At 36.9% G+C, this 27,799-nt stretch overlaps 1 protein-coding gene across 4 annotated transcripts in view; it reads right to left on the bottom strand.

Moving 5' to 3' along the window:
* Positions 1-26,674, bottom strand: part of KIAA0232 (KIAA0232 ortholog) — a 52,491-nt gene extending 25,817 nt beyond the window's left edge. For 3 of the 4 annotated variants that reach the window (XM_010583489.1, XM_010583492.1, XM_010583491.1), the window contains exons 1-2: positions 26,169-26,674; positions 9,777-9,914 (exon numbers count right to left, since the gene is read on the bottom strand). In XM_010583489.1, coding sequence (XP_010581791.1) covers positions 9,777-9,914; positions 26,169-26,399 — 369 coding nt within the window. In that variant the 5' untranslated portion in view covers positions 26,400-26,674. Of the gene's footprint in view, positions 1-9,776; positions 9,915-22,787; positions 22,854-26,168 lie in introns of all 4 variants that reach the window. The other variant, XM_010583493.1, reaches the window with a different exon arrangement.
* Positions 26,675-27,799: the final 1,125 nt, after the last annotated feature.

The raw sequence follows: 27,799 nt of genomic DNA, 5'->3' as shown, positions 1-27,799 counted from the left end.
AACTGAATAAGGCACAAAATGTGATTCATTGCAACCACACATCTATTTCTATATTTTGTGGGATGATGAGAGCTAGATAAAAGTCTAGGTTTTTATTTTCTAACATTGTGATACAGTATAAGTCATCTGATTACAAGTACTCTCAAAAGAGGTGCTCAAGAGACGGAAAAACTAAAAAAGCACTAAAAACAAAATAAATTTAAAAAAATCCCTAACCCCAAGATCACCACTACATAAATAAATGAATAAATAAATCAATCCACCAAAACAGCAGCCTCCCTGGGGTATTAAATCCAGGTAGAGTTAAAAGGAATAAAACAAGGTTCCAGTTTGCATTATGGGATTTTCCTCCAGCATAGTAAGGTGGATGACACTAAGAGACATTTGAGAGTATGTATTTGTACAACACTTTTTTGATCCTACAGTAGTGAGAACACAATTAAATCTTTATCTTTTCATTTGACTACATAATGATTTACAACAAAGACACTGGACCAGTCAGAAAAACAAATTCTATTTATTAACTTCTCATCTGGGGCTCATGAATACTTGATCTAAGTAATCTTCAATAGATGCATGACCTTAGAATATTGATTTCCAAGCAGATAAACTGACTTAACATCACAAACCCCCAAGCAATCTCAAGCAATACAAGAGCAATAGCTATCCAACAAGGAGATAAAAATACGTTACTGCAACTCTCTTAGTCCTGTCTTCTGTATTAAAACAGCATTAGGAAAGGTAAATCACATAACTAAGATCAGGCTCAGATTTCAGAGCTGTAATTCATCACTTCACACATTCTAAGACAGAGATATAATAGTACATGTTATTTACCAATTCTAGATAAAAGAGGTCAACTACCAGCTCAAATTACCTTAAAATGAACACGCTATCCCTAAATGTAGGTTACTAGAGCAGCTAATCTGACTTCCGTTATTTAAAACTTAATTCTTGTAGCTCCCTCCCATAGCGGGCTACATTGAGATAAAAGTTATCCCAAGAAAGGATAATTCCTCTCTAGAAACTCTTCTTCTTGATTATTATTCATTGCTTATAAACAAACATGCTGACTTCAAAGCCAGAAAAGACTTACTATCCTTGTAAGCAGTGCTGCTGTGAGACTTCACTTAATCACAGTACTTCAGCTTGCGGATGCTGAAATGTTCTTATCTATATTATCAATGAAACGGGAGAAACTTTTGAAGTTTGTTCCCAACAATTATGCAAAAGTTATTTTCTGCATCAAGTGAAATGCAGAAAGGACACTTGAAATTTCCTCAGTAGGTACTCTGCCATATTCATTGAAGTTTGCTTGTACCTATGGTAAGAATTCATAATGGACCCCAATTCAAATCTTTGGTGAAAATGATTGTTCTATATTAAGGAAAATTATCATCTAATAACATTGTTCTGCAATGAAACACAAGGCATTATCCAGGAGAGCTCTGTAACCAACTTCTCTGGCATCTTCATGGCCATGCTTGTGTATATGAATGACTGTCCCGCCTTCTCCCTCCAAGACGTGCATATGCAAACTTTCTTTCTGTTCCAGACTTATCAGAGAAGCTGCTGGCGAGAAAATTACCTTGCCTCATTTTGTTCCCATTATCATTGGGAGTACACACTAGGTGAAATAACTTTCAGTCATACCAAACACCTACTTTCAGTCTCCAAGACAAAATGATCTAAACTATGGGAGATACTTAAATACAAGAAATACAAGAGAAGCTTTAATTTACTTCTGCTGGCTTGATGTAAACTGGGAAACAAATACCCCCAAAAATCCTACAAAGCAACTTCTGTGTAGGCTAAGCTCCCACAAAGAACTTTCCCAGTTCGATATATACTTTTTCTATATCGAGAAAACTCAATACAAAAATTGGAATAATTAAAACTTCTGTCAACTTCCATTAAAGTTATTATTATACTTAGGGTAGCAGCTTCAGCTTCACGTGTGACAAATCAGATATGCAGTACTATAAATATCTATTTAAATGCCAAAGTCATAAGGAAAAAGGAACTGGATTATTGTAATTATTTTATTCTGTGATGGTTACCTTGGCAAGACAATTCACTTCAATTTTCTATATGGTATCTGAAGTTATAAAACACAGGCTAATATAGTCTGCCAAATTCAATACCACATAACTTGCTTAGTAAATGAATGGAGAAAGAAGTAAAACTTTTGAAGCCACTGGATTTGATAATACAGAGCCAATACAAATTCTCTTAAACCAATACAAATTAAATTATCATAGAAAAACAATGACTGGCTGGAAACAATAAAACCCTATGGTGCCTTCTTACAGAAGCAGCTAAGTGACATCAGTCCTAGCTTGGTTATTTTTCAAAACATAAATCTCGTTTAAAATTCTTCTTAGCTCCTGAAAAATTTTAAAATCCTTTCCTAAATAATGCTGTGTGTTCTAGAAACAGCTAGTATATCCCCTTCCAGAACTCCAACTGGATACAACCCAGAAGAAAGATAATATTCACTGGGTTTGTAAAGTGTTTTGGCATTCTTGGAAAAAAATTCTGAACAATCATCCTCAGACATACAGAAATGCTTACTACTGAACTAGTCAGGATACACGCTTCAAGAAGCATTATGGTTGTTTTGGAACCTGATCTTCATTTTTTTGCTTTAATAAATTCAAACTTTTCAACAGCAACTTCAGCATTTCATCCTTCTGATTCATTAAGATGGCTTTTACACAACTCGCTTCATTCTTGTGCCGTCCTTTACATTAAGTGTTCATCCTAGCACTTCGTTACTCTCCTTACAGGGCTTTTTGAGTAATGTTTTTCACTTATTTCAAAAAATAATTTAAAAGAATATCAGGCACTTTCCTTACACCTCTCTTGTTCATGTCAATTCTAGTTATATGAAAATGTGCAAGTTAAAACACTTAACAAGCCATCTAATGTTTACTACCTGATTCCCTGGTACCCCAGCATAGTGGTCAGAGTGTACTACCTAATTAATATTGGCTTACATCAGAGAAGCAGAGAACAACAGAAATAAATCAGTGATCAAAATTAATTTTAAATAATCTAGTTAATCTGGCACCCTACATAAGAAGAAAAGAAACATAGTCCCTGTGCTACAGGCTCCACAAGTCCTTTTACCTCAGTCCTTGCACATCACTATTGCGAAGTGCAAGACAGATCATGCAATAGTGCCTTGGTCTAACTGGCACACAGATACCATAATCTTTGGAGACTACAATAGTTGGCCAGAGTAACCCATCAATAAAAACATGCTCAGACATGGAATAATAACCAATTGATTACTTTGGCCTGATTAAGAACTTATTTCTTCAAATAAGGTTTATGTGTAGAACTGTAGTAACTGCATGGAAAGTTTGACAGTTCTGCACTGAGAGTAAGAAAGATGACAAATGCTAAAAAAATTTCAACAGAATCTTATTTTAGACACCTCTCAAAATTGTACCGAAAGCAAGGTACATTTGAGAATAAGATTATCTTTTCAAATTTTTAACAACACTGTTCACTAGAGCCACACTTGTTCCTCTCTAACTGCTCCCATATAACACAGCTATCGGCAGGGTCACATTCCCCTCATAATTCAAAGCAAGCAAAGCCAATGCTCCAAGTAACAGCATGTCCACACCTGACTACATTTCAAAGAAATTACGGTTACGAAGTTTCACCAACTATGTCTCAGTGTTACCCCAAGCAGTAACTTCCTAGAACAGTGGGATGGAAGGCACTCTTTTCTTTTGTCAAATATATTAGAGCAGTGCTCTTTCAAAATCCATTATGGAATCTATCAACCAAGACTAATTCTTACTTTAACATGTTGTATACTGTTTCATGTGGCAGTTAGCAGATTTTGAGAGCCTGGTTAGTTCAGAAATGGACCACATTCTCTTAACTGCATTAGGACATGCCTTGCGAGATCAGCTGCATTAGACACCAGCGCAGTGTCTCAGTATGTGCTGTGGAACAGCTTAGGTGAAGTGGCCATCTACAGGCAGAGAAGGAAAGAGTCTGGGAGATCTGGTTTCATCAGTGCCGAAAGCAAGATATATATGAAGTAGTCTCCTTTGCTCATTCTTAAAATGTCCTCATACAGTTCAGCAGAATAAAGACACCGATTGCTTTAACTGAAATTCTAGCACCATCTTGGGGTGGAATTTCACATGTAATACTACAAGGGTTCAGTGAATGAACTATATTATATAGGAACTGCAATAACACAGCTGAAAAAGATGCTTACTCTATTGAGCAACACAACTTTTAGCTGAAAACTAGTCAGTTAAAAGGTAATTACACTTGGATTTATGACCAGTGGACAGGCAACATGAGTATTATTACTAGGAAATATACCTACTGAAAAGTCTTACACATATCAGTCTCAACAAGTAACCTCTAATTCCCATCTTGCTCAGACAGTATCCACCTTGCAAAAATACAACACAGGTGAATTTCTAAACTCTTAATTTTTAATAACCTTTTGAGTCTCAAAGATATTTTGTCTTGTTACTGGCAAGTTTCATTATTCACATCCAAAGTCATTTACAGACTTTCAGAATTAGGAGGCTTAAAAAAGAAAGAAAAAAAAAAAGCCTCTTGGAAACTAAACATGAACAAATTGACCTTCTCAATTTTAGGTGTACCACACAGGAATTAAAAAACCACCACCACAACAAACCTAACTAAAGAAGTCATTTAATGCTGACAGAAACAGCTGTTTTTACTTAAAATCTGAGGCAGTAATTTCAGGATAAAATTTCTTATTTTCCTCAAAGGACTTTTACATAAATACTCCCCAGTCCTAAACAGCTGGGGTTTTTTTTAACCCAACATTTCATTAGAAGGGATACCTTTACTTTGCCAGTTAATTGCAAAACAATATTTTAAAATTTCTTCTACAATTCAGCAGGATAAGAATTAAGATGAAATCTCTACTCAAGGTGGGGAAGTATTGGGTTTGCATGGCAAGGTTTTGGTAGCTGAGCAGGGTGGGGGCTACAGGGACGGCTTCTGTGAGAAGCTGCTGGAAGCTTCCCCTGTATCTGACAGAGCCAATGCCAGCCGGCTCCAAGATGGACCCGCCGCTGGCCAAGGCCGAGCCCATCAGCGACGGTGGTAGTGCCTCTGGGAGAACAGATGTAAGAACAGAAAAAAAAGTTGCTGGGGCACAGAAACTGCAGCCAGAGAGAGGAGTGAGAACATGTGAGGGAACCAACCCTGCAGACCCCCAGGTCAGTGAAGAAGGAGGGGGAGGAGGTGCTCCAGGCGCTGGAGCAGAGATTCCCCTGCAGCCTGTGGGGAAGACCATGGTGAGGCAGGCTGTCCCCCTGCAGCCCAGGGAGAGAGGACCCCACGCTGGAGCAGGGGGATGCCTGAAACAGGCTGTGATCCTGTGGGAAGCCTGCACTGGAGCAGGCTCCTGAGAGGACCTGTGGCCCCATGGAGAGAGGAGCCCACGCTGGAGCAGGGGAAGAGCGAGGAGTCCTCCCCCTGAGGAGGAAGGAGCGGCAGAGACAACGTGTGATGAACTGACCCCAACCCCCATTCCCTGTCCCCCTGTGCCGCTGGGGGGAAAAGGTAGAGAAAATTGGGAGGGAAGCTGTGCCTGGAAAGAAGGGAGGTTTGGGGGGGAAAGTGTTTTAAGATCTGGTTTTATTTCTCATTACCCTACTCTGATTTGATTGGTAACAAATTAAATTAGTTTTCCCGAAGTCGAGTCTGTTTTGCCCATGACAGTAATTGGTGAATGATCTCTCCCTGTCCTCATCTCAACCCATGAGCTTTTCATTATATTTTCTCTCCCCTGTCCAGCTGAGGAGAGGGGAGTGATAGAGCGGCTTTGGTGGGCACCTGGCATCCAGCCAGGATCAACACACCACAGGTCAATGTTAACAAGCTTTTTAAAATTTGAACAATTCTTCAGCATGTCTTTGAACTGCTATTTATACTCCATTCAAGTGTTTGGGAAAAAATAAACTTTAGAACTGCGGTAAGAATAGCAACTGATTGCTACATTAAAGTACTTGTCTTAAAAGTTCTTCTCACCATCATTCTGTCTTCATTTTCTGGCAAGTTGCAATATACTTAGATTTTCTCTGCTTCTGACTGCATCAAGAGCATCTGCAGCCAAAGATTCATATGAATATAGACAATTTGAGACACCAAAATGCTTGTCACACAAAAAATACTGTCCTCAGAACATACATACATACATTAACAATTTGCATTCTTACATATACCAGATAGTATCTGTCAAAATCAGGCCTCCTCTCAGAAAAGCACTTAGTCCACAACATACTTTGCCACTGTAAGACACAGTGATGCAGAGTGGTCAAAAGACTGCAGCTTCTCTGACTTGTCATACTCCATAACTCAGGAAATGTTTTAGAAATAAACACCAAACTGTAGGCTTTTTTAAGTCAAATGTTTGTTTTCTGCACCACAAAATTATAACTAGAATCTTGGATTTCTGTCAGACTAGTGTTTTACAGCACTACTCTTTTTAATAAGAGATAAAAAACTGAATTCAAACAAAACTAAGCTATCAAATAAAGTACTCCCTAAGAATGAATACTATGTAATTGAAAATCCACAAGAGACAAGATTTCAAAATATTTATTTCAACCATTAAATGAAGGACTGACAAAACAGTGTTTACTGTTATCAAGTCAATTTTCATCTAATCTCTTTTATGACTTCCTCTCCCCATCAAGTATCTTTTTGAAATGATCACCCAGTTTTAGGGCCTTTGATTACTGGTAGGGGGGAGGAGGCAGACTGTCTGCAATTTCTCAGCACATTACTGGTTTAAGTAATTAAATGTAAACACCAAAATTATGGTACCTGGATCTCTGTCATTTCCTATGAGAGTTAAAAAAGTTATTATTAACCCTCAATACCTTTTCATCCTCTGCATGTTTTCCCCCCTAAAACAGATCAGGCTGCAGAGTCCTGAAGTTTTCATTTTGCTTTTTTTTTTTTTTGCCTGTGTGAGTGTACACACACGTGTGTATATATATTCTCTCTACAGACATACGCAGGGTTAACATTCTAACCATTTCACTTCAATACAATTTTATTTAAATATACTTAAGTTTAAATACACTAAGACTTCTTTTGATTACTCCCAATAATGGAGCTACCTCAACCCTTCTTGCTTTGCTCCAGTGCTAAGGTTGAAAGAAGAGGTTAGGCTGGAAAAGAATGTGTTACATATCCATTTGAGGATATTGGTATTTCTGTATCCACCTACTTTGAAAAAAGGATCACAGAAGGATAGCAAAACTATAAGCAAGCTCCAGAACTGCCCATGTGGACTATTGTCAGACCCCTTGCAAGAAGAAAAAACTGCGAGAACAAAGCTACTAATTGACATATTTATGAAGTTCCTAATGAACACATCTACCTATTTGACAACAAAAAAAAAAAAATCTCCACAGGTAAACATTTTCAGATGATTCAGAAAACAATTTAAAAAAATTCAAGTGGTATTAGAAACAAAGTATTTATTTCTATGTCAATAGTTTTTATAAATGGTCCTCACACACACCACTAATCATCAATTTTGGCTACAGTTTACAGAGTATTTTTATCTTTTTGTGGAGATGAAATCATGAAGATTCCATGGAGCATCTTGAATGCGTCAGCAGAAATAGTATTTTAACATTATGTTTCACAGTCCAAAAACTACTGATTATTCCCATCAGATTAGCGTACAAACATAAGTACAGAAACCAGCCAGCATAGGAAATGTATTTGAAAAGCAGAAAGAAAAGATACAAGTTACTTTAAAATATCACTAGCATCAAAGCAGGATCACCCTTCCTCCCAACTTCAGCATAAAAAAAATAAATAAAACAAGTAATCTATATTTCTCTCTTATGCAATACACATGAAAAACCACCTACAAAACAGCTTTAAGTAACTTTTTTTTTTAAAGGCTTAAAGTTCCACCCTGTGTTTGAAAATACATTTAATAAGATTATGACCTACAATTTCCTTAGACAACAAATGTGCAAACTTAATTGTTTGAGCATGCAACAGAAGTCAAAACAGCCCTGAAATAACAGAAGTCTACAGGTTGTAGATTATAGGTTAATGTTGAACAATTAAAATCTGACTAGGTGGCAGGAGTCAAAGGAGGAAGTTACTTGTTCAATCTTTCAGATCACACATCTTTTTACTCTTTCAAAACTCTAGTTGAAGGGTTTCTTCCCTTCTTCTGTTTTAGATTATACGAACTTTCAAGTGGAGGCAGACCAGGGATTATTAATAAATTTACCTCCTTCCTTTTTCTTTTCAACAAGATTTCTCTATATAATATAAATTTAGCTCTAAGTGATGCTCCTTGATTTTCAGCTTTGTGAAGATGCATCAAGAGAGTAATTTCTAAAGCTAAAAAAATCAATCATCAGTATTTCTGTGGTCTGTGTATGAGACTACTACTTCTTGTTGTTCATGTGTATACAAAGATAGTCATATCCTCAAGAAAGACATTACTTCTTGCAATTATTTCTTCTTACTTGCTCTATATTTTAAATTAACTTTTATGGTAGTCAGAGTGCTGACCTCAATATTCTGTAACTATGAGAGCAGAGCAAGTTACCAACAAAATTATATTTTGCATCACTTCATTAAAATAAGTAATGGGAAAATGGGAGTTCAGAAATCACCCAATTAGTCAATTAGCACTTTAGTAACTGAACAAATGCTCAAGCAGCTTCACAAACAGTAAGCCAGTATATGATGGCAATGCTGCTGAAGGTGGTAGTGGTGGGAATAACCACACAAATCAACCCCACTTCCTTCATTGTTCCTGGCCACATACCTTCCCCACTCTTGCTGGCACAAGTAACTGTGCTACAAATCTGACCAGGAAACCTCTCTGGGTTAACATTTCCTCCACCCAAACCAGGTTAATCTCCAGAAACTGATTCACTTTCCCAATCCAGTTCTCCACACAACCACACAAATGCTTGCGCAAGCACAAACTGTGACCAAGAGCAGTAACGCAACCAGGCTGCATAGGCGGGGTAGAGTTTCTTCTTACAAGTCAGAGTATTTGTAGTTCTGTAAACTAAAAGATAGACTTTGTCATTTCTGCTGTCTGAAAAATCTCCCTGGAGAGCTTTCATTGACCTGTGCTACAGATTATTTTTGCTTTTTAAACATTTCTTTCGATGGTCTCTCCCTTTCTCCACTTTTCCAATGAGCTACATGGTATCTGCTGCCTCTGGTATCTTCGTTCAACCTGTTGCCTTCACCTCTCCTCACCTTCTCCAGTCAGTGCACTTCAACTCCACTTCCACTCAATGATGTAATCTGGAAAGTGAACATTTGCTACTATACATTGCAGTTTATTTAGCAATTCTGGATTACACATACAGCATGCACAAAACAAAATAGCTTTCTGCCCAAATATTCCATTCCTTGCTGCTCACACACAACACGAAGTAAGTTTAGAATTTTAAGAAATACCTTTATGCAAAGCTTTGTGGTCATTTCAACACAAACTGGTGCATTGCAACTGTCCCTGACAAGAATAGGTGAGGGCTTACAGAAAGGAAAGCATGACACTACAGAATCTTTTGTGAAATCCTGCTGCCATACACAGGTTTCATAATTTCCTAAAGAAAAATGAAGAACTCTGAGAACTCTCGTCGAACTTGCATTTTGAGAAGCCACAAATTAAAAGATGAGCATCACAAACTAAATATATCTAACACAAAGAAGGACATAAAGACTTAAGAATCTATTAAATAGTCCAAACTTACTTCATCAGAAGCAGAGCGAAGACACTGGACAGCAGCCTGTTTTTTCATTTCCTCTAGTGTTAGATCAGAGCACTTTTTCTTACTCTTTCCCCATTTCTTGTAAGCTCCCTTTTCCCAGCCCAGGAAGATGTCATTCTCCTAAAATCAAAATAAAGAAATTACATTATTTAAAATACATGAATATCTCAGTACTACAGCAGAACAGGACTACAAATAACATATTGTTCAAAATAAAAACAACCTCATCCTATCTACTAAAAACTACTTTTTGCCAAATTAAAGGTAAGTTTGATTACAGAAAACTTACACTTACTATTCAGAAAAACACACATATTTTTCACAGGACATGGAGGCTACTCACACTTCTTGGCAATATTTTCTAATTGCAAAGCATATACATAAAGATCATTTTATGGCCAACTTATGGTTGAATGTATTACTATAATTTACACAAAATATGTTAGAGAGTTTCACTGATCTCTGAAATAATAAGGATGAAAAGCAAGTAGTTCAGAGTTAGGATCAAACTTGAGAGAAAGCTAAATAAGCCAAAAGAAGAAAATGCAACGTTAGATCCCAAAGCCTTCAACTCAGTCTCACAATGAACATCATTAAGACTAGAGATAGCAGTGCCTATCTTAAAATGAATCTGAACTAATTTCAGAAGAAAATTAGACATGGGGCGGGGAGTTTCCCATACATGTGAGAACATTTAATTAAGAACAATAAAATCAAAGAATGCTACTGTATTATATGTAATCATCTGAGGATATGTAGTATCTATTTTATATTGCTTTTCAGAATTTACAAGATTTATTATCAGACTTGCATATTCTTCACTGTCCGTTCATATATATACAGAATTTCCCATATTAATCTCATCAAAGAAATATTTTGGCTACCAGGAAAATAATCTTTAACGTCTTTTAATGTACACTGGTCTAAATCATCTTATTCAGAGAGATCCACAAACACCTGATGCTTTTCAACATACCTGTTTCAACCTTTTCAACATATCTGTTATTACTGCTAATGAAGTCCCAGCTAAGGCCTACCCTCATTTAAAACAACTCCCAATTCCCCATGGCTTCAAAATGAAGTAAAATCAAGTTGTCAGTGAAACTAGTTGTCTCTGTGCAAAGAATAAGATGGGGAAAAAAGGGGGTGTAGAGAGACCGATCACCTTCAGAAGCAGCCATTGAAATGGCTGCTGTTCGTGATTTTACATGACCAAGCCCTTCAGGAAAAGGGTAGAACAATTTGTTGAATTTATTTCTTAAAGCCTTATTTGATCACCAAAAACTGGAGAAATGGCTTTAGTTCTGAAAGAACAAAAAGCTACCAGTCAATCTTCTTCTCCTTACACTTGTGCAAGATGCCAGTGATTCATTTAAAACAAGAAATTTGAACAGGCTACTGTTCTTAGGGGTAACAGAAATATGCAATAGGAAAAAAAATAAGAAAAAACAAAATCTCAGAAAATAGGTTCAATAGAATGTGCACACACATACTCCATTTTTTAAAAATAAATTTATAAGTATTTTCCAAAATTGTAGTTTATATATTTTTTTATACACAATGAGGCTGTGGAGCACTCAAAATTCTTCCCAATATTCATCTGAAAGTATACAAACTGATGAGACCCACCTGCATCTACCAGCTTCCAAAGCCTGTTCTGCTCATCCACATGGGCACAATTACAAATGAAAAAATACATACCCACTTGCAACACGTTACTCAAAATGAAAATCCAGGCACACCAGCAAATGTACACTGGGTTAACTTAATTTATTCTGCTTTTAGATGGAAGGCTGATTAAGGCAACATCTACACTAGGAAAACATTGCCAAAACGCTATATATTATTTTGTTTTATCTACATCAACAAAGCTTTGCTTTGTACTAGTACATTAAAGCTAACCTCCGCAAGAGTAGCTTTACTAGCTGTATACGCTAGCAGTCTGTCAGCAGAGCAGTAAGAACCTTCATGCTTACAGAAATTTATAAAGCATTTCATTCAGTTCTCCACATACATAATTTGAAAGGTATCTGACACTCTTCCACAAACTTTGACACTTTCCAATTTTTAAAAATTTAATCCTTGCAACAAATACCCATTTTTAAATGGGGTAAGGGAGGCCAGGTGGAATTCTCCTTCAGGCCCCCACCACAGAGCTGCGTGTATCACAGTCTCATCCCTCCTTCCAGAGTAAAGACGTTGTTCATGCACTCTGCAAACAACACGGCTCATCTTGTAGGATGCAGCAGTTGAGGACAGCGCTCCAGTCAAATCCTCTCCTCCTTTCTAGCTCTTTATACAATACACAGAAAATTTGTTTCTGAACATATAGTTTTCAGTCACACCTGGCTGCTAGTGCTTCACGCCACCATTTTAGGTTTTATAGGAAAAAGCCTGAACTTGAGTTTTTGATTTTTTTTTTCCTGGACAAACTTGCTAGTTTTTTAGCCTCAGATTTTAAAAGATTAGCAAACACCATGGATTACAGCTATGCCACATAAAATTTTGAAGTTTAAAATCCTCACGTAAACTTCAATATTTATCAGGACTATATATGAATTTGATATAGTCTAAATTTATTGAGGACCTTGCACTTCCTGCATACAAATCAAACACCACAGCCATAAAGCACTATAGAACAGTGAAGAAAAAAAATCCTTACATATAATTCTTGTGTTATAATCTATCAGAATGACTCTAAATCAATTAAAAAAAAAAAAGAAAAGAAAAAAAAGCATTACAGTGGAATGGCTAAGAAACAAGGCAACGTCACATACCCTAGAGAGTGAGTTTGTAGAACTTGAGGTGTTACACAGAAACCAAGTGGAATTCTGCTTTTATGATGACTAAATTGATTTTAAAAAAAAGACAATCCAGTAGTTTCAAATGGTTTAAATTAATCTCTTGCTTTTTTCCCCATTTTTTTTTTTCCCCTTTGTCTCCAGTGGTCAGAAGCCCATCAGTAGGTTTACTTCTTAGACTGGAAAATATTAAGCCCATGACAAACAGGAAAGAAAGACGTTCAAGAAAACATTCTGTATGCACGAAGGCAAATAAACTAGCTACTTCACATGGAAAGAATCACTAAGGACTTCTGATCTCTTCAGCTACTAGATGCCTTTGTTTACCTTGGTTTCCTAACAGAACTAGAGATTCTATTATAATGCTTGTTTTAATGCAAGAGCTCTACCATAAGCTTAGAATTTTCACGATTCTGTTCAGTGGTTGCTGAATATTTCCTAACAGCAATGCCACCCCAAACTTAGAGATTTAAAAAGCATGCATACACACAGAAGAAAAACTGAAATTTGGCTTACAAGATTCTAATACTTAAAACAGACTACCACTACTTAAATTTTTAAGGGACAACCACCCAATATTAAATATCAACAGTAAGCCAGGGCCATCTGGATATTGGAAAAATTCAAGTTTGAATATCTAAACTGTTATTTAAACATATATTCTTCAGAGTCCTACTGTACCTATCTACTACACAACTAGATAATATCATATTAGAGATTTTTAATCGTAAAGACAGTGAAAGTGCAAAGTTTCATGACAAGAGTAACTTAAGAACCATAAATGTGGGTAAAGAAATTTTGAAGTATCTGTATTCTTTATGCTAATGCTGCCTCAAGAAATCCAGTATTTGCAGTGCTTAATTCAATCCTGAATTAACGTACACATGCAAATTCTAGAAAAAGATTTCTAAATTGTTTCTCCTGCTCAACTACGCAAAAGCAGGAATTCCACTGCTTCCTTCCACACTACCAAGAAATTGGAGAAGCAAAAGAAAAGCAAGTCTGGTAGTGATTCTTACTTTTGTTAGAAAGATAATAGAGAAATATCTATTATCAGTAAGAGAACAGACGTGACGCCTTGTGATAAGATTGAAAATTGTTCTGAAGTTCATAATCTACATAAACAAAAAATCAGTGTTAAAACACACTTCAAGAATCTGCCAGGAACTACCTGTATTACATAGAAGCTGGAGTCAAGTTCACTGATGCAGAAACACTAGATGACTCAAGATCCCAGTTTCTGTTCAGGTAAGTAAACAGGCTTAAATTTTGCCTTATCAGCAGAATACGCAGGAAAGAAATCAGATCAACAAACTCCCCAAATGGGGAAATCCATGTTTTTAAAAAAATCAGACTTTTTTTCTTCAAGTTAGTTCAGGGAAACCGATTCCCTAAGATTCTCCCTGTGTAAATGCACTACAGATTTAATTAGATACACACTAAGATGATGAACAAATATAGCGTATATTAAGTTTTCAGATAATGTATTGAACAGCCTTAATTATCTATGTGGTCAACATTTCTATTTCAAATTATATACAAGAGACTTTAGGGCAAGAATTTCTATTCTCTTAGAGGAGAGAATAAAATACTGAGTTAAAAAAAAGTCTGAATCAGTGAATTTTGAAGAACTCTTTTTTGAGTGTTTTAATTTCAGCACAAACCAGTTGCTAATCAAGCATATCACCAACTTGGTGTTTCTTGCTCTCATAGAAGTTATTGCTGGCCAGACAAAACTTGCTGCTTCAACAAGCAAGTTCTAGTAACAACAAGTTCATACAAAAAAAGTAAGCAGCATTCAATATCATAATTTCTCAAATACAAAATAATCACACATGCAGAGTCTCTCCCTTGAAGGATCCAACTCAAAGAATACCATCAAAATAAGTAACCTAAACATCCAGACAAGATCATCTAATGTGAAAAAGAATTACCAAAATTGTTACGGTATGCAAGCAGAGTCCTGCAAGACTAACATGTGAACAATCTTTCCTTCTTATAATTCTCAGTTAACAGATTAAGATATATCCCCAGGGAAGGGGAAAAAAATTACCCGCAGTTTTTTTAAAAGGGCCAAACATTTGCCAAAGACTCAGTAGAACAGTTGATCTGTATTTCTGCCATGAACAGTTTGGAGTTGTATGTCTACTGAATGTCTGCCCAGTTCTGTCCAGCGTAGTACATAACGATTAAGTTTTGTCTGCTTGTTCCAAAATGGGGCATTAGTATGCAGACTCCTCTACTAAGCTGTGTGAGAAACCTTTCTGACAAAACTTTTTAAAAGATGCTCAAATGCAATTAAAATAGATCATCAAATTACTGGACAGGCCAAAGGGAAAAACAGAACGAATGATTATATGGACAGAGTGAACAGTGAATGCATATGCCGTCATTCCTTATAAAGAAGCTCAAAACCAGGAAAAGACAGCTCACCCAAACCAAATGCTATACTGTGGTCATGGATTGTACAAGATGCCACAAACCCCAAAATGTTTTGATGGAACTACAGAATTTGCAGACCTTTACTCTGTCTATGAGACAGAACAGTCTCAACTCAGGCCAGCAGCATTCTCCAAAGGCATTCACATTCTCCTCTCCACAAACACACCCAAAATATTTCCTGAATATCAATATGCAGTCCACAAAATTTCCCTACTAAAGTCTATCATCAGTACAACTTAACTCAGTGACAGCTATCAAGGTTTGTAGTGAATAAATGAAAACAAAGACTATATAATCTGGCATAATGAAAACCCAGGTAGTCCAGCAGTCCTGGTCTCTTCTGGCAACAACAGTTTTTACAGCATTGATGTTTAATTAAATGCAGTGTTCACATAGACAGGTACGAACCATTGTGCTCTGCAAGGAAGCTTTTCCAAAAACTTACTCAAAGAACTCCAAAAATCAACTCTTCAGATGTTTGGATAGGCAGGGAATGGAAGAAAATAGCCATAATTTATATCCAAAATGGAACAGGTCCTCACTACCTCTAGGAGGATCTCATAGTGGAGAATTTGGGGAAAACTGCAACAGATCACACATGTATTTCACCTTTAAGATTATTCAAGACTGTATAAATAATTTGAGTGAACTTCCCTGAAAAAATACTTCCCCTAAACTGAGATTCAAGAAAAACTCTCATAGATTGCTTAAAGCCACAGGGATATATACCTTTTCATAATGGCTTCTGCGAAAATTTTTAAGAGACATTGCATCTCATTATAATTAATGAGAAAGGTCTATAATGGGCCAGGATCAGCTCAGACATTCCTCACAGGCTGCCTCAGACTGAGACAAAGATAATGAGATAATACATATGCAAGACAATTCAGAATAAAACACAAGAACAGTGGCACAAGCTCAGCTTATATTCTCCAAAAGACATGCAACAAGAGGTTCAACAGACAAACAGCAGATAAGGACACTGTCAAGAGAGCAGCACAAGTTTTCTCCATGTCAAAAGCCATGCTACAATGGAATGGAGAAGACCGGAAAACATTCTTTAATGTTAGATAATTACTCCAAATCCACATATTACCAGAGAAAGAATTCATCTTAGGTTTTTTGTGAAAAGCCAGAGAACCATCCAGTCACTACAGTCACCTCTTTCCTGGTTGCTGTAACTGGAACATTACAATCCTATGCAGTTGGACTGCAACGGAACAGCTGATAATATATCAGACCACATCACACACTGCTACAACTTCAAGGTCCTCAAGGCATTCAGGACTGATGATTCCACTATCTGCAGGCAGGGAAGAACTCTACCTATCAAAACCAATCAATCCAAGTATAAAATCCTGTAATTTGAGTTTCTGTCAATTATAAACTCTTGCTTATAATGCTACCAACTCGAAAGGGCAGTGTATGTGTTGTTCACTAATTAGAAGCTACTCTAGGCTGAAACCAAGCAGAAGAAATTTGATCACACCTACTCCAAAGAGCGAGAGAACATGCAAATGCTGCATCTGTTGAAATCCTATGTTCGTTGAACAGTCTGCCTTTAGAGTTTTCCCATTAAAGTAAAAGCAGAAAAGAAGAAAATTTAGCAAGGCTATAGCTACAGCTACAAAGACACAATTTTACTTGCACGTCTTACCTACCTGGCAGAAAAGAAAGCCAAGAACTCAGCAGAAACTGCCACTACAGAGTGCATATACCTGAAAGGAACATGTTATGACTGGAGAAGTTATCCCACAGAATTTATGGTAGCTGTCTTGGACTTAGGGATAAAGTTGTGTGGCAAGCATCACAGACCACTGTAACCATCTGATTTCAGAGAATATAGGCAGTGCACACCTATGCTTGGAGACACGTGCTGAGTGTACTGTCACACAATGGTCTACTGTACAAAGAACACTGAGGACGTATCTCAGCTAGCCCCAGAATCCAAAACAATACAATTACATCAACACAGAGATGGCTGCAAATAAATCCTGACTCTTAGGAGGACTAACCAGCTTGGCACTTGAGCTTATATCTCTGCTTTGCATTCTGTAAGCCTTTGTGAGAATACATTAGTAGTCGTAACAATGAAAAAGTGATTCTGTTATTCTTTTTGCATGACTGTTAGATGGATGCTATTTAGAAAGTCAGAGAAGGCAATATAGTACTGTTTTAAAGATAGGTTTGATTACTCAGAGCAGAAGCTAATGATAACATTTTAACTGTATTACACGGATGTGCCTACTTCAATAGGACAGTACATAAGATAGGCACCACAGACCCTACATAAGTTTAATGTCCTGAAAGTTATGTTTCACATATTGGAACAAACATGTTTGCAAAGGAATCTGCATTTCAACATCATCACTCACATCGGTACAAAGGCAGAAGACAGTTTGAAAGAAAAACTTTCTCAGATAACCACAGTCTTTAAGAATAAATGCGTTTTCTTTTGCACTAACACATCATCTGAAGCTGACTACCCTGAAACCTGTATGGTTTGCATAAATACAATGACCCTGAGAGCCTACTGCTGAGCTCCAATCCCTGCCACCATAATTCCTATCCCTGAAGTGGAATAAAGAATATAAATGCCTAGTCCATGATAATCCAAATCTACCCCACATCTAACAGTCACCAAGACAGAAATACAGAACAGAGCAGTTCTAATTAACAAGTCAAATGCCAACTACAAATTAATAAATTTTTAAAAAAGAAAAGAAAAAAAAAAGAGTAAGTCCCTCAGAGACACTGCACCAGTGAGAACTTGAGTTGCATTGGTCAGAACTGTTACATGAGCTTTGGCTGGTGTCCTGGTTTCAGCTGGGACAGAGTTAATTTTCTTTCTAGTAGCTGGTACAGTGTTGTCTTGGGTTCAGTATGAGAAGAATGTTGATAACACACTGATGTTTTCAGTTGTTGCTAAATCATGTTTAGACTAAGTCAAGGATTTTTCAGCTTCTCATGCCCAGCCAGCAAGAAGGCTGGAAGGGCACAAGAAGATGGGAGGGGACACAGCCAGGGCAGCTGACCCAAACTGGCCAAAGGAACATTCCATACCATGTGATATCAGGCCCAGTATATAAACTGGGGGGGAGTTGGCCAGGGCAGGGGGGGACTGCTGCTCGGGAACTAACTGGGCATCAGTCAGCAAGTGGTGAGCAATTGCATTATGCATCACTTGTTTTGTATATTCCAATTCTATTATTATTATTGTTATTATTTTCTTCCTTTCTGTTCTATTAAACTGTTCTTATCTCAACACACGAGCTTTACTTTTTTTTCCCCATCCCACTGGGTGGGAGGGAAGTGAGTTGAGTGACTGCATGGTGCTTAGTTGATGGCTGGGGTTAAACCACGACAGCTGGAAGCTCTTGTACTGACAGCACGTGCAAAGGAACCCAACTGAAATGACTTCAGCACCTGCAAACAACTATAGGTGCAGCTGTTCTTCATAAGCCTATCTACAGGTGCTTTCACAGGACAAAGCCTATTGCACTGGGGGAATCACAAGTGTGCTCTAAGACCGAAAACAAGAGGCCATACCCTGCTGCACACGCAGCAGTTCAGAGAGAATATCTGGGAGTTTTCTGAGGCACATGCCTTTACAGTAAAGCCATTTCAGTCATCTTCCACTGCTTAACTGAAGAGGAATCTCCCCACCCCTATTTTTCTCACCAAGTTAATACTGTATACAAAAGATTTATTTTCCAAAGTTTAAAGGAAACACAGCTAAGTTTTCCTCTGTGAACTTAACTTAGTTGTCTGAGCTTTTACAAAAGATAAACTATTTTCTATTAATAAATAAGTTTTATGGGCATATTAACTTGAGGCTATAGTACTGTTTCCTAAATATGATAAACCTACTCTTTCTTCAGTTTACATATCCATGTATGAGAAAAAGAGGGGTTTTATTCCCAACCCTGCAAACACGTACACATTTGAATACTCTAAGGACTTCACATTAATCATATAAAAAAGTACAGGCAGAAGTCTTGGTCTCACAGTTCCCTTTCCTACCTAACTATTCTTTTCTTCATTCACTAATTTTCATAACTTGAATTTTACATACTTAGTTTGGGTAATGATTAAAAAACTAACGTCAGAATATTTTCAAAATCGCTCCAATGGGAATGCTGCACAGGTTAATAAGCAGTAACACAAATAACAACTAAACTGAAAGTGTTCTGCATTCAAGAAATTTACTTCTACATGCTGCTGGTGAATTTTGGAACTTAATGATGCTTGTGTGCAGCAGTCACATGGCATTACTCTACTGTAACTGAACTATACTCTGCATATTTTAATGCATTTTAAAAAAATGGGTTTGAATGACCCACAGATTTCTTAGGGATGATAGAAGAGCAGTTGTACTTATATGAGAACCTGCATTGTCATCTTTTGTTAATCTGGCTGGTATGCCTATTTAACATTTAACACAGGGTTAGTGTAGTACAGAGGACCAAATCCATATTTCTCCTCCTATCTTTAGATTATGGATGAGATTTTCACTTCAAAACAAACAACAAAACACATCCTCTTCCCCCTAAAATATACATGTGAAAAACTAAATATCTATTACTAGAATATAAATCTAGACATCAGGTCCCTCTACTGGGTTAACATGGGATGGCAGGGAGAACAAATGCCCCACATTTGACTGTATCTTGGAACGAACAGCACAGGTGCATCACAGGTGCTGTCAGCAAAGTGTCCCACATCACCAGCCCACGCTAGCCAAATGCAGAAGAGTTGGCAATGATATCCCCATCCCAGTTCAGAGTGAAAGGCCAAAAGCATTTGCAGAGATAAAACCACACAGGAAAGACCTAAAATTTATCATATGTGGGCTGAGGCCTCTTTTCCACTGCTCTGTTCTTCTCAATACAAAATGAAAACTACATTTTGGACTTTAAATATGTATGTGCTAATGATGAAAAAGCAAGAATAAAAACTATGATCAGCAGAAGTGTAGCTATCATTCTGAAGACTTTTCCTAACCCTCCATGTAAAAGATTACCCGAATGGAACTATTTCAAATCAGTCTACAAATAATCAGTCTTCCAGAATGAAAGCCTCCCTCTTACAGACTGAAAAATCAAAAGGAAAAATCTCATGCTGGTCACAGAAGAACACAGTTTGCAGTACAATAGCTACTCAATTCTGAGAGTTAGGAAAATATCTTTTAAAAAACCCACTTTTTTAGGATTTTTACTTTTGAGGGTCAGAAAAAAATGTCAACTTCCAAAAATGAGTTGAAAGAAGTAGATCAAAAGCAACAGAAAACACTTGATATGGAAAGTATGCATAACAAATGCATTTAGACCTTCATGCTGCATGACCAAAGGCTTACAAACAAAGCCTTTATCTCACAGAGTGTCTAGCTGTTGGGTTTGGGTTTTGTTTTTTTTTTTTTTTTAAATAAAGGCTCTATCTCTTCAAAAGGGAGAACAGTCTGCAGGCAAAAAAACATGAACTTGTTACATTCAGAAACAGCTACGCTTACAAATAGTATATAGATGATACAATACAGAACACTGATTTTAATACTGTACAAATAAAGATCAATGAAATAATGTTTCACACAAAATATATTTTAAGGCAATGCCTTCCACTTCACACAGATTATACTATCTTAATGCAATATTTACTGTATCACAAACTGGTTTGAAAACACATGTATCTACAAATGTACCTTTAATTAGCATTTAAATAACAATCAGAAATCTTAAAAGCACCTAGTTGGTTTAACATTAGGAAACTAAGAACGAAACATTCTGATAAAAACCAATCTAGTCTGAAGTCAAATGACTGTCTCACAATGTTCAGATCTCCCTCAACAGCAATTCTGCGGGTCCCCAAAAGTTAAAGATTTGTCAGTAATTTCATGGGTTCTTCTCCTTAATTTATCCTTCATTCCAAAATAAGAAAAAAATCAGTAATAAAATGCAAATTATGAAAGCAAATGTACTTAACAGAAACATTCTGCACTTTAGTTACCATCACACAGTCTTCAAATCCATACTGATTTTATGAAGTTTTCCTTAACAGACCAAAACCATCTAAAAGGTCATCTACCTCAGAACAAAACATTTTGAACAGAGACCATTGATAGGCCTCAAATCTTAAAAAAACAAACCCAAAACAAACAAAAAAAACCCTAACACACCTAAATAATGAATATAATATGTTATAAAACATGGTTCAACAGATTCCTTTAGTAATTTTGACCATTAAACATCGAATTTATGTGTAAATCAATTTGAGAATCATGTTGTCTAGAAAGTTTGTAAGCAAGAAACATCTTTGTTTCTAGGAGGGGGGGGAAAAAAAAAAAAAGCAAATCTACCACTAAAGTCCTTACTTGTCTTCTGTATCACAGGCCTAAACTAACTACCCACCAAAACCCAAACCCAAACTAATTCTATGAACATCCTGCTGTGTCACAGTAATCAAGGAAAATGTGCAAACCCAATTCATATTGTCTTTGTATTCTCTCCTCCATCAGTCAACGCTGGGGAAAAAATCCCAAAGTGCCTCCTTCCTTCCACCCTCTTAAACCTTCCCATCAGCAGTATCATTGCCGCAAAAAGAGAAAGGGGGGGGGGGGGGAGAAAAAAAAAATTAAAAAAAAAGAAAAAAGTGCACACACTTGAAGAATGAAGGATTGCTTAAGAACTTTTACATCTTAAGCTTTTAGACTCATTTCCAAAAGTAGCAAGTATGGCTTGAATAAGAATTGTGCTATAAATGCCAAAGATAAGTTCACTTCAGTACTTGAGTATTTTTTAAAAAATGTTTAAAGCTGTATATTTCAGAGGTGTTTCAGTAATTCTTGACAGGTATGTATAACATATGCATAACCATAACAGCTCTGGAAGATCTTGGTACCAGAGTGCAATTTACCATAAACAAGATTCTTTTCTTGAAAGCTCTCTAGTACTTTGAAACACAGCTGGGCGAAACATACCTGCTTATCAATTTTCCCAATATTTTAACAGATATTTCAATTTAAGCCAAAGAGTCATCAATAAAAACCGCAAACATTCCAGTAAAATTTGGTTGCAGTGTATTAGGGTTTTACTTTCATCTATGTTTTCTCTACTGTGCCTCCCTCCACGGTCCCCCCACAAGTACTTGCAAAAAGCCCCTATTAACTGTCTGAAAACTCATGACTTACTGATCTATCATTTTGTGATATTGAGTCTGACTCCATATGATGCCCAACAGAGACCACTCTAATTGGGCAAGGCACAGAATTAACAGTAATAATAAAAGCAAAAAAAACCCAACCGCAAACAACCAAAAACTCAACTCACAAAAAAAAACCCAAACCAAACAAAAAACAAAACAAAGAAAAAAAACCAACCACCCCACACACCAAACCCTTGAACACATTTTATCTTCTATCTACATATCAAACTACCTCTCTGTACAGAGACAGATAGTATTGGAGGAAGAGAGGTCAAGTGACCCAAGCCACAGAAGTCTGCAGCAGAATCAAGACCAGAAACCACATATTATATATTACTAACAAACCAAATGGAACATTCCTGCTTATTCTCAAAAATAACCCTGAAGACCTAGTCAATCAAGACTCACATATTCTTTTGAAATACTTATTTTAAATGTAAGCAGAAGTGACTGATAACACACTAACACTGATATCTTAAATAGCTGGGTATACCTAGTAAGGTTGGGGATATTTTTTCATACATTTTTTTATTTTAAATCTTTCTGTACTTACCTGACAGAACCTCAGTCCAGGACTTCAGAGTTCCATTTCCCTGTTACCGTTGATGACACCAGAATACTATAAAGAAAGCATGGAAGGAGGCTCCCTGAAGTGACTAAAACAGTGCTAATGATGTCATCAACATTGTGAGGTGGAAAGATCTTAATGACCATCTTAACTTCAGTTTGTAACATTTCTAATGAAGATGATTTATACCGTATCCATAAGATTAAGACTTCCTAAATTGTTCCTCTTTACCACCTGCCCACCTGTGCACCCCGCCCTGCCTCCCAAAAAACACATTGCAATGGATTGTTCATATGTGTAATCCCATTTTGAGTGTTCAGAGACCACACATTCCTTCTAACCTGTTCGAAACAGAAGCGATTGCTGTATTTTGTGGAAGAAGTGATGGCTAATCACTCCCCACAGAAACAGAGTTCTAGAAGCAAAGAATCATAGAATCATAGAACAGCCCAGGTTGGAAGGGACCTCAAAAGATCACGTGGTCCCCCCTTTCGAGGGAAAGGGAGCCTAGCTAGATTTTCAAGCACCCTGTCCTACTGCATCTTGAAAACCTCCAGCAACAGGGGCTCTATCACATTCCTGAGGAGGTTGTTCCAGTGAATGATTGTTCTTACTACAAAAAATAAACAAATTTCTGTCTCACACTGAGGTGAAACTTCCCCCAGCACAACTTGTACCCATTTTCCTTTGTCTTCTCCATGTGGCTCCTTGTGAAAAGACAGCCTCCATCCTATTTGTAGCTGTCCTCTCAGTTGGGGAGAAATCACTGCAATAAACCCACAACTTAGAACAGTTCTTTCCCTGGAAATTCTGTCATCTTTCTCAAGAATCAAAGCAATCATATGGGAGAAAATCCCTGAGATGCCAAGAACCAACTCTTCCATGGGAATTAATCTGAATTACAGGAGCTCAGCAAATCTCAGTATTTTACTTCTAAATTATTTCTCATTTAGATGTTGAATTGCTGCACTCTTCCCTGATTTCTATTTGTAAACAACACTAGTATTTGTTTTTCCCCTTTGTCAATGTTGTACGCATCACCAAAATCAGATTGAAACTGCTTATATGCAAACATATGCTTTAGAGTACACATTTTCTTGCTTCTCAATGACTTAACTAAACCAAAATTAATTTTAAAATGCAAGGTTATACAAATAACCAGTAACCAATAGTAAATAAAAAAATAAATAATAAAATAAATAAAAGGACAAGCACATGTGGTTTAAGATTTCCTCAGTTCTCCACATAAGATATTTGTATTTGCAGTCTTTAAAGACTAAGCTATTTGAGAAAGCAATTAGGTAGCAGTATGTTTCACAACATATGCATCCAATCATTATTATATAATATCATCCCAAAACTAAATTGATATTAGGTCTCAAAACTTCAAAAATGGTTATTTGAAGTAGAGGGAACAAATCCAATAAGGTATGTTATAAGCAGGATCAAATTGGAGAAGGTGAAAAAGAAACTTCCAGCTTCTTCAAATGATGATGTTGTTCAGAAGACATCCTGTACGTTTGTACTACAGCACCTGCTCAGCAACACAGGTTTTGGCTACCCTGTCAGCATGTAGTATTCTTCTCTCTTTGGCTCATTAGGTTCAGATAATCAACTTGGAAAAAGAACAGACACATTCCTTAAAGATCTACTATCAACCCGCAAAGCACCCAGTTAAGGTATCAAAACAAGAAATAAACTGAATGAGGTTTTCATAATATAGTTACCCTGCTTCTTGCAAAGTCTGATAAAAAGAAAACTAATTTTGGCACTCCAGTCATTTCAAATAATCACAGTAGTGACTTCACAGTTATGACTAAAATGGACTGAAAAGAAACAAGTCTTCATTCTTCCCCAAGGCCACAGGACTATCTATAAGGCTCCTCAAATTCTGGTGTGGTTTAACTTGGTTTCTTTTTCCTCACCCTACACCCTCCTTTCAAGCAGGTTTTGGAACTTTATTCTGTCCCCTTCTAAAATATAGCTATTCATGTCTGACCAAGACTTAAGTAAGTTCACTGTTAAGGTACATTCCAAAGAGTGCTTACAGTGTTGGTTTTGGGTTTGGGTTTTTTTTTAATTATTATTATTAATCAGGAGGTTGCTCCTAGTGACTTCCACTGCTGCCAGATAAACTTTTGAACAAAAATTACTTTTGCTCATAAAGTTTTCTGTTTTGCACAATGGAAGCATGAAGGCTTTTATGCACAGTAATGGTTGCTAAGAGTTCAGAAACTGGCAGCATCTGACATGAATTTTTTTCTGCTTCAGCTACATTTACATCTCTTCTGCAATATCCTGCCCTGCTTTTGCTGGATTTTTAAAAAGGTAAACCAGAAAACAATGAAAAAAGGTAAACCAGAAAACAATGAAAGTTCTGAAGCAGTTAGATAGCAATGTGTGAAGTACAGCCAAAACAACAGCAACAAAAAAACAACTAATAAAGCCACCAAATAAGAGGCATTTGCTTTCCTTCCTTCCCACTGTAATCACAGCCATCTTATGAGATGAAGTCTATGATCAACAGCAACCTCATCCCTTCTTGAAAACATCAGAACTTCCCCGAGTCCTATATCCAGAAAAGTCCAGTATTAAAAGTATTTTGATATAGGTTGATGATACAGAGAAATTAAAATAAAAAAAGAAAAAAAAAGAAAAAAAAGAGGTGAAATCAGGACTGAAAAGTATGTTCTATGGACATATGAAACTCATAGCAATAAAGGCACATAGAAACAGTAATAAAGTTGTGCCTATCTGATACATAGTTTCACTTTTCTCCCCCTATTACAGCCATGTACAGCGACTCACTGTTCCACAACTCTTCTGCATACCTTTTATCAGGATTAAGCACTAACATTCTTTTAGAAGAGATGAAGAACGCATGTGCAATAATTTATTTTAAATACCTGAATACTACAAAAAAAAAGAGTGGGTTTTCTTTTCTTTACTGAAAATAGCACAAGAAGAAATCCATGAGAAGTGATGGGGGAGTCTACAAAGTACTGTGAGGCAGGCCAATTTGACACACAGTTTACAAGAATTACATTAGTTTACTAATGTTCCAAAATTAAATTAACCTTATAATCACGAGTACTGATGGTCTGCATTTATGAAACAGAACATCCCAGTGATATCAGTTGTAGCAATGTGAAAATATTGTTTAATGTAATTGCTCAAACAACAAACTAACTACATTAATCTCAGTTCACCCATCAAATCTGATTCCCATGTGGGTTATGCCCCCCTTCCACCCACACACTGAAAGACAACCACCTCCCCATCTGAACCACACCCATGTATAATACACAAAACATAACTGATACAAAAACTCACTTTCACTGGACAACATCTAAAATATGTAAATACCTGTTCCTGCAGGTCGTAGTCATAGCTATCATGCAGCAGAAGACTGAGGACATACCGAGTATAAATCATGGCATCAATGCCACACTTCTCTAGCTCTTGTCCCAGCCAGGTCTGCACTGGACCCAAAGCATGTAGCAGAGACATTTCAGAAACAGATACAGGGCCTGGATAAGAGCTTGAGGAGCTTTCAGATGGCAAACCATCCACAACAACTGTACAGATAGGGCGCATGAATCTAGGTGGTTGGCATCCTTATAACGTGAAGCATTTTCTGTAGTTGATATTCCGTCGATATCTGGAGGTGATTTTCACTCCAGTAAATAGGAGAGAGGCTTGACTTCTAGGACAATCATTTATATTTCCTGGCAGTTAGCCGTCTAGAGACGAACATCACTCTTCAGGCATGACCAGTGAATAAACTAAATCCTAATAGCAAACACATATGTAGATGTGTTTTTCTACCTTAATTTCACATTGAGGCCAGACGCAAGTCCCCAGCAGGACCTATAAAGAGGAAAAAATGATAAGTTGTGATAATATGTATCCATACATGAATAATATTAAACAGTGAAAAGAACACCCAATGTAGAAAGCAGTCATTTACATACTGCTTACTCCACATATATAGTACACCTATTCAGTGTCATTTTGAAGAGTAACAGGAATTATTCCAAGTTTAAAGGTGACTTTTAGAAAAGGTACTTTTTAATGCAGGAAGAGAGACTCTTTCATCAAAGACTTCACAACTGATCCATTGACTGAAATGTATGTTTGACCTAGCTTTATGAGCAAGTTGAGACTTTATTACTTTCACTATCAGCTGAAAAAAACCCACTTTGATAAAAACAAAAAAACGCCCAATCTATGTTAGTTTGCATAAAGACTGACTGTATATTTTGCATCACTAGAAGACAATATAATCCTACTGTTCTACAGTGATTTCTGTTTCTGGGATAGAAAAAAGTGTCTTGTTTATAAAACATTGAATTTATTAAATTCATCTGGCCAGGAGTTTCAAAAATCCTACTACTAAATAGTTGCTATCTTCAAGCTTGGGTTTTGAGTGCTTTTTTTAGTTTCAATATTTGTCTTGCCTCAGGACAGCAAAGCATTTTATCATCCAAAATCTGTCCTCATAAAAACATAAATCTCTGGAATAACTTAAAAAAATTTAGCAGAACATAACTTATCAGTGCCAGAATTAACATTTAGCCCTCTTTACAGAAAGCATACACCAGTCTTACCTGAGAGCTTACACTCTATACCATATCCTAAAAGAGACAAACCATCCTAAGACTTATACCACCCATAATCCCAAATCAATCTCAATAAGTAAGGGGCAGAAGGTGCAAGCACCACACACGTAGGCATTCTGCCCTCTAACCCAGAAGCAGCCAGTCAATAAAAAGGCATTTTTGACTGGTCTGCCAATCAACCACATGCCAATCTGGCATTTGTGTAGGCCTTCTCTCTCCTCTCCAGCTTCTCAGCAGAGAAAACAAAGCTCAAATCCTAGCAGAAAATATCCCTTCACTGAAAGGAAACAAAGACTAAAGGATCTAAGCAAAATCTACTGTTTTGTGTCAACCCCACTGCAAGATGACCAATACACTCAAAACAGACATCACCTA

Source organism: Haliaeetus leucocephalus, unplaced genomic scaffold (genome assembly GCF_000737465.1).
Source record: "Haliaeetus leucocephalus isolate CR32 unplaced genomic scaffold, Haliaeetus_leucocephalus-4.0 Scaffold906, whole genome shotgun sequence".
Lineage (NCBI taxonomy): Eukaryota > Metazoa > Chordata > Aves > Accipitriformes > Accipitridae > Haliaeetus > Haliaeetus leucocephalus.
Note: the sequence above shows the minus strand (reverse complement) of the source record. Positions and strands in the feature narration are given on the sequence as shown.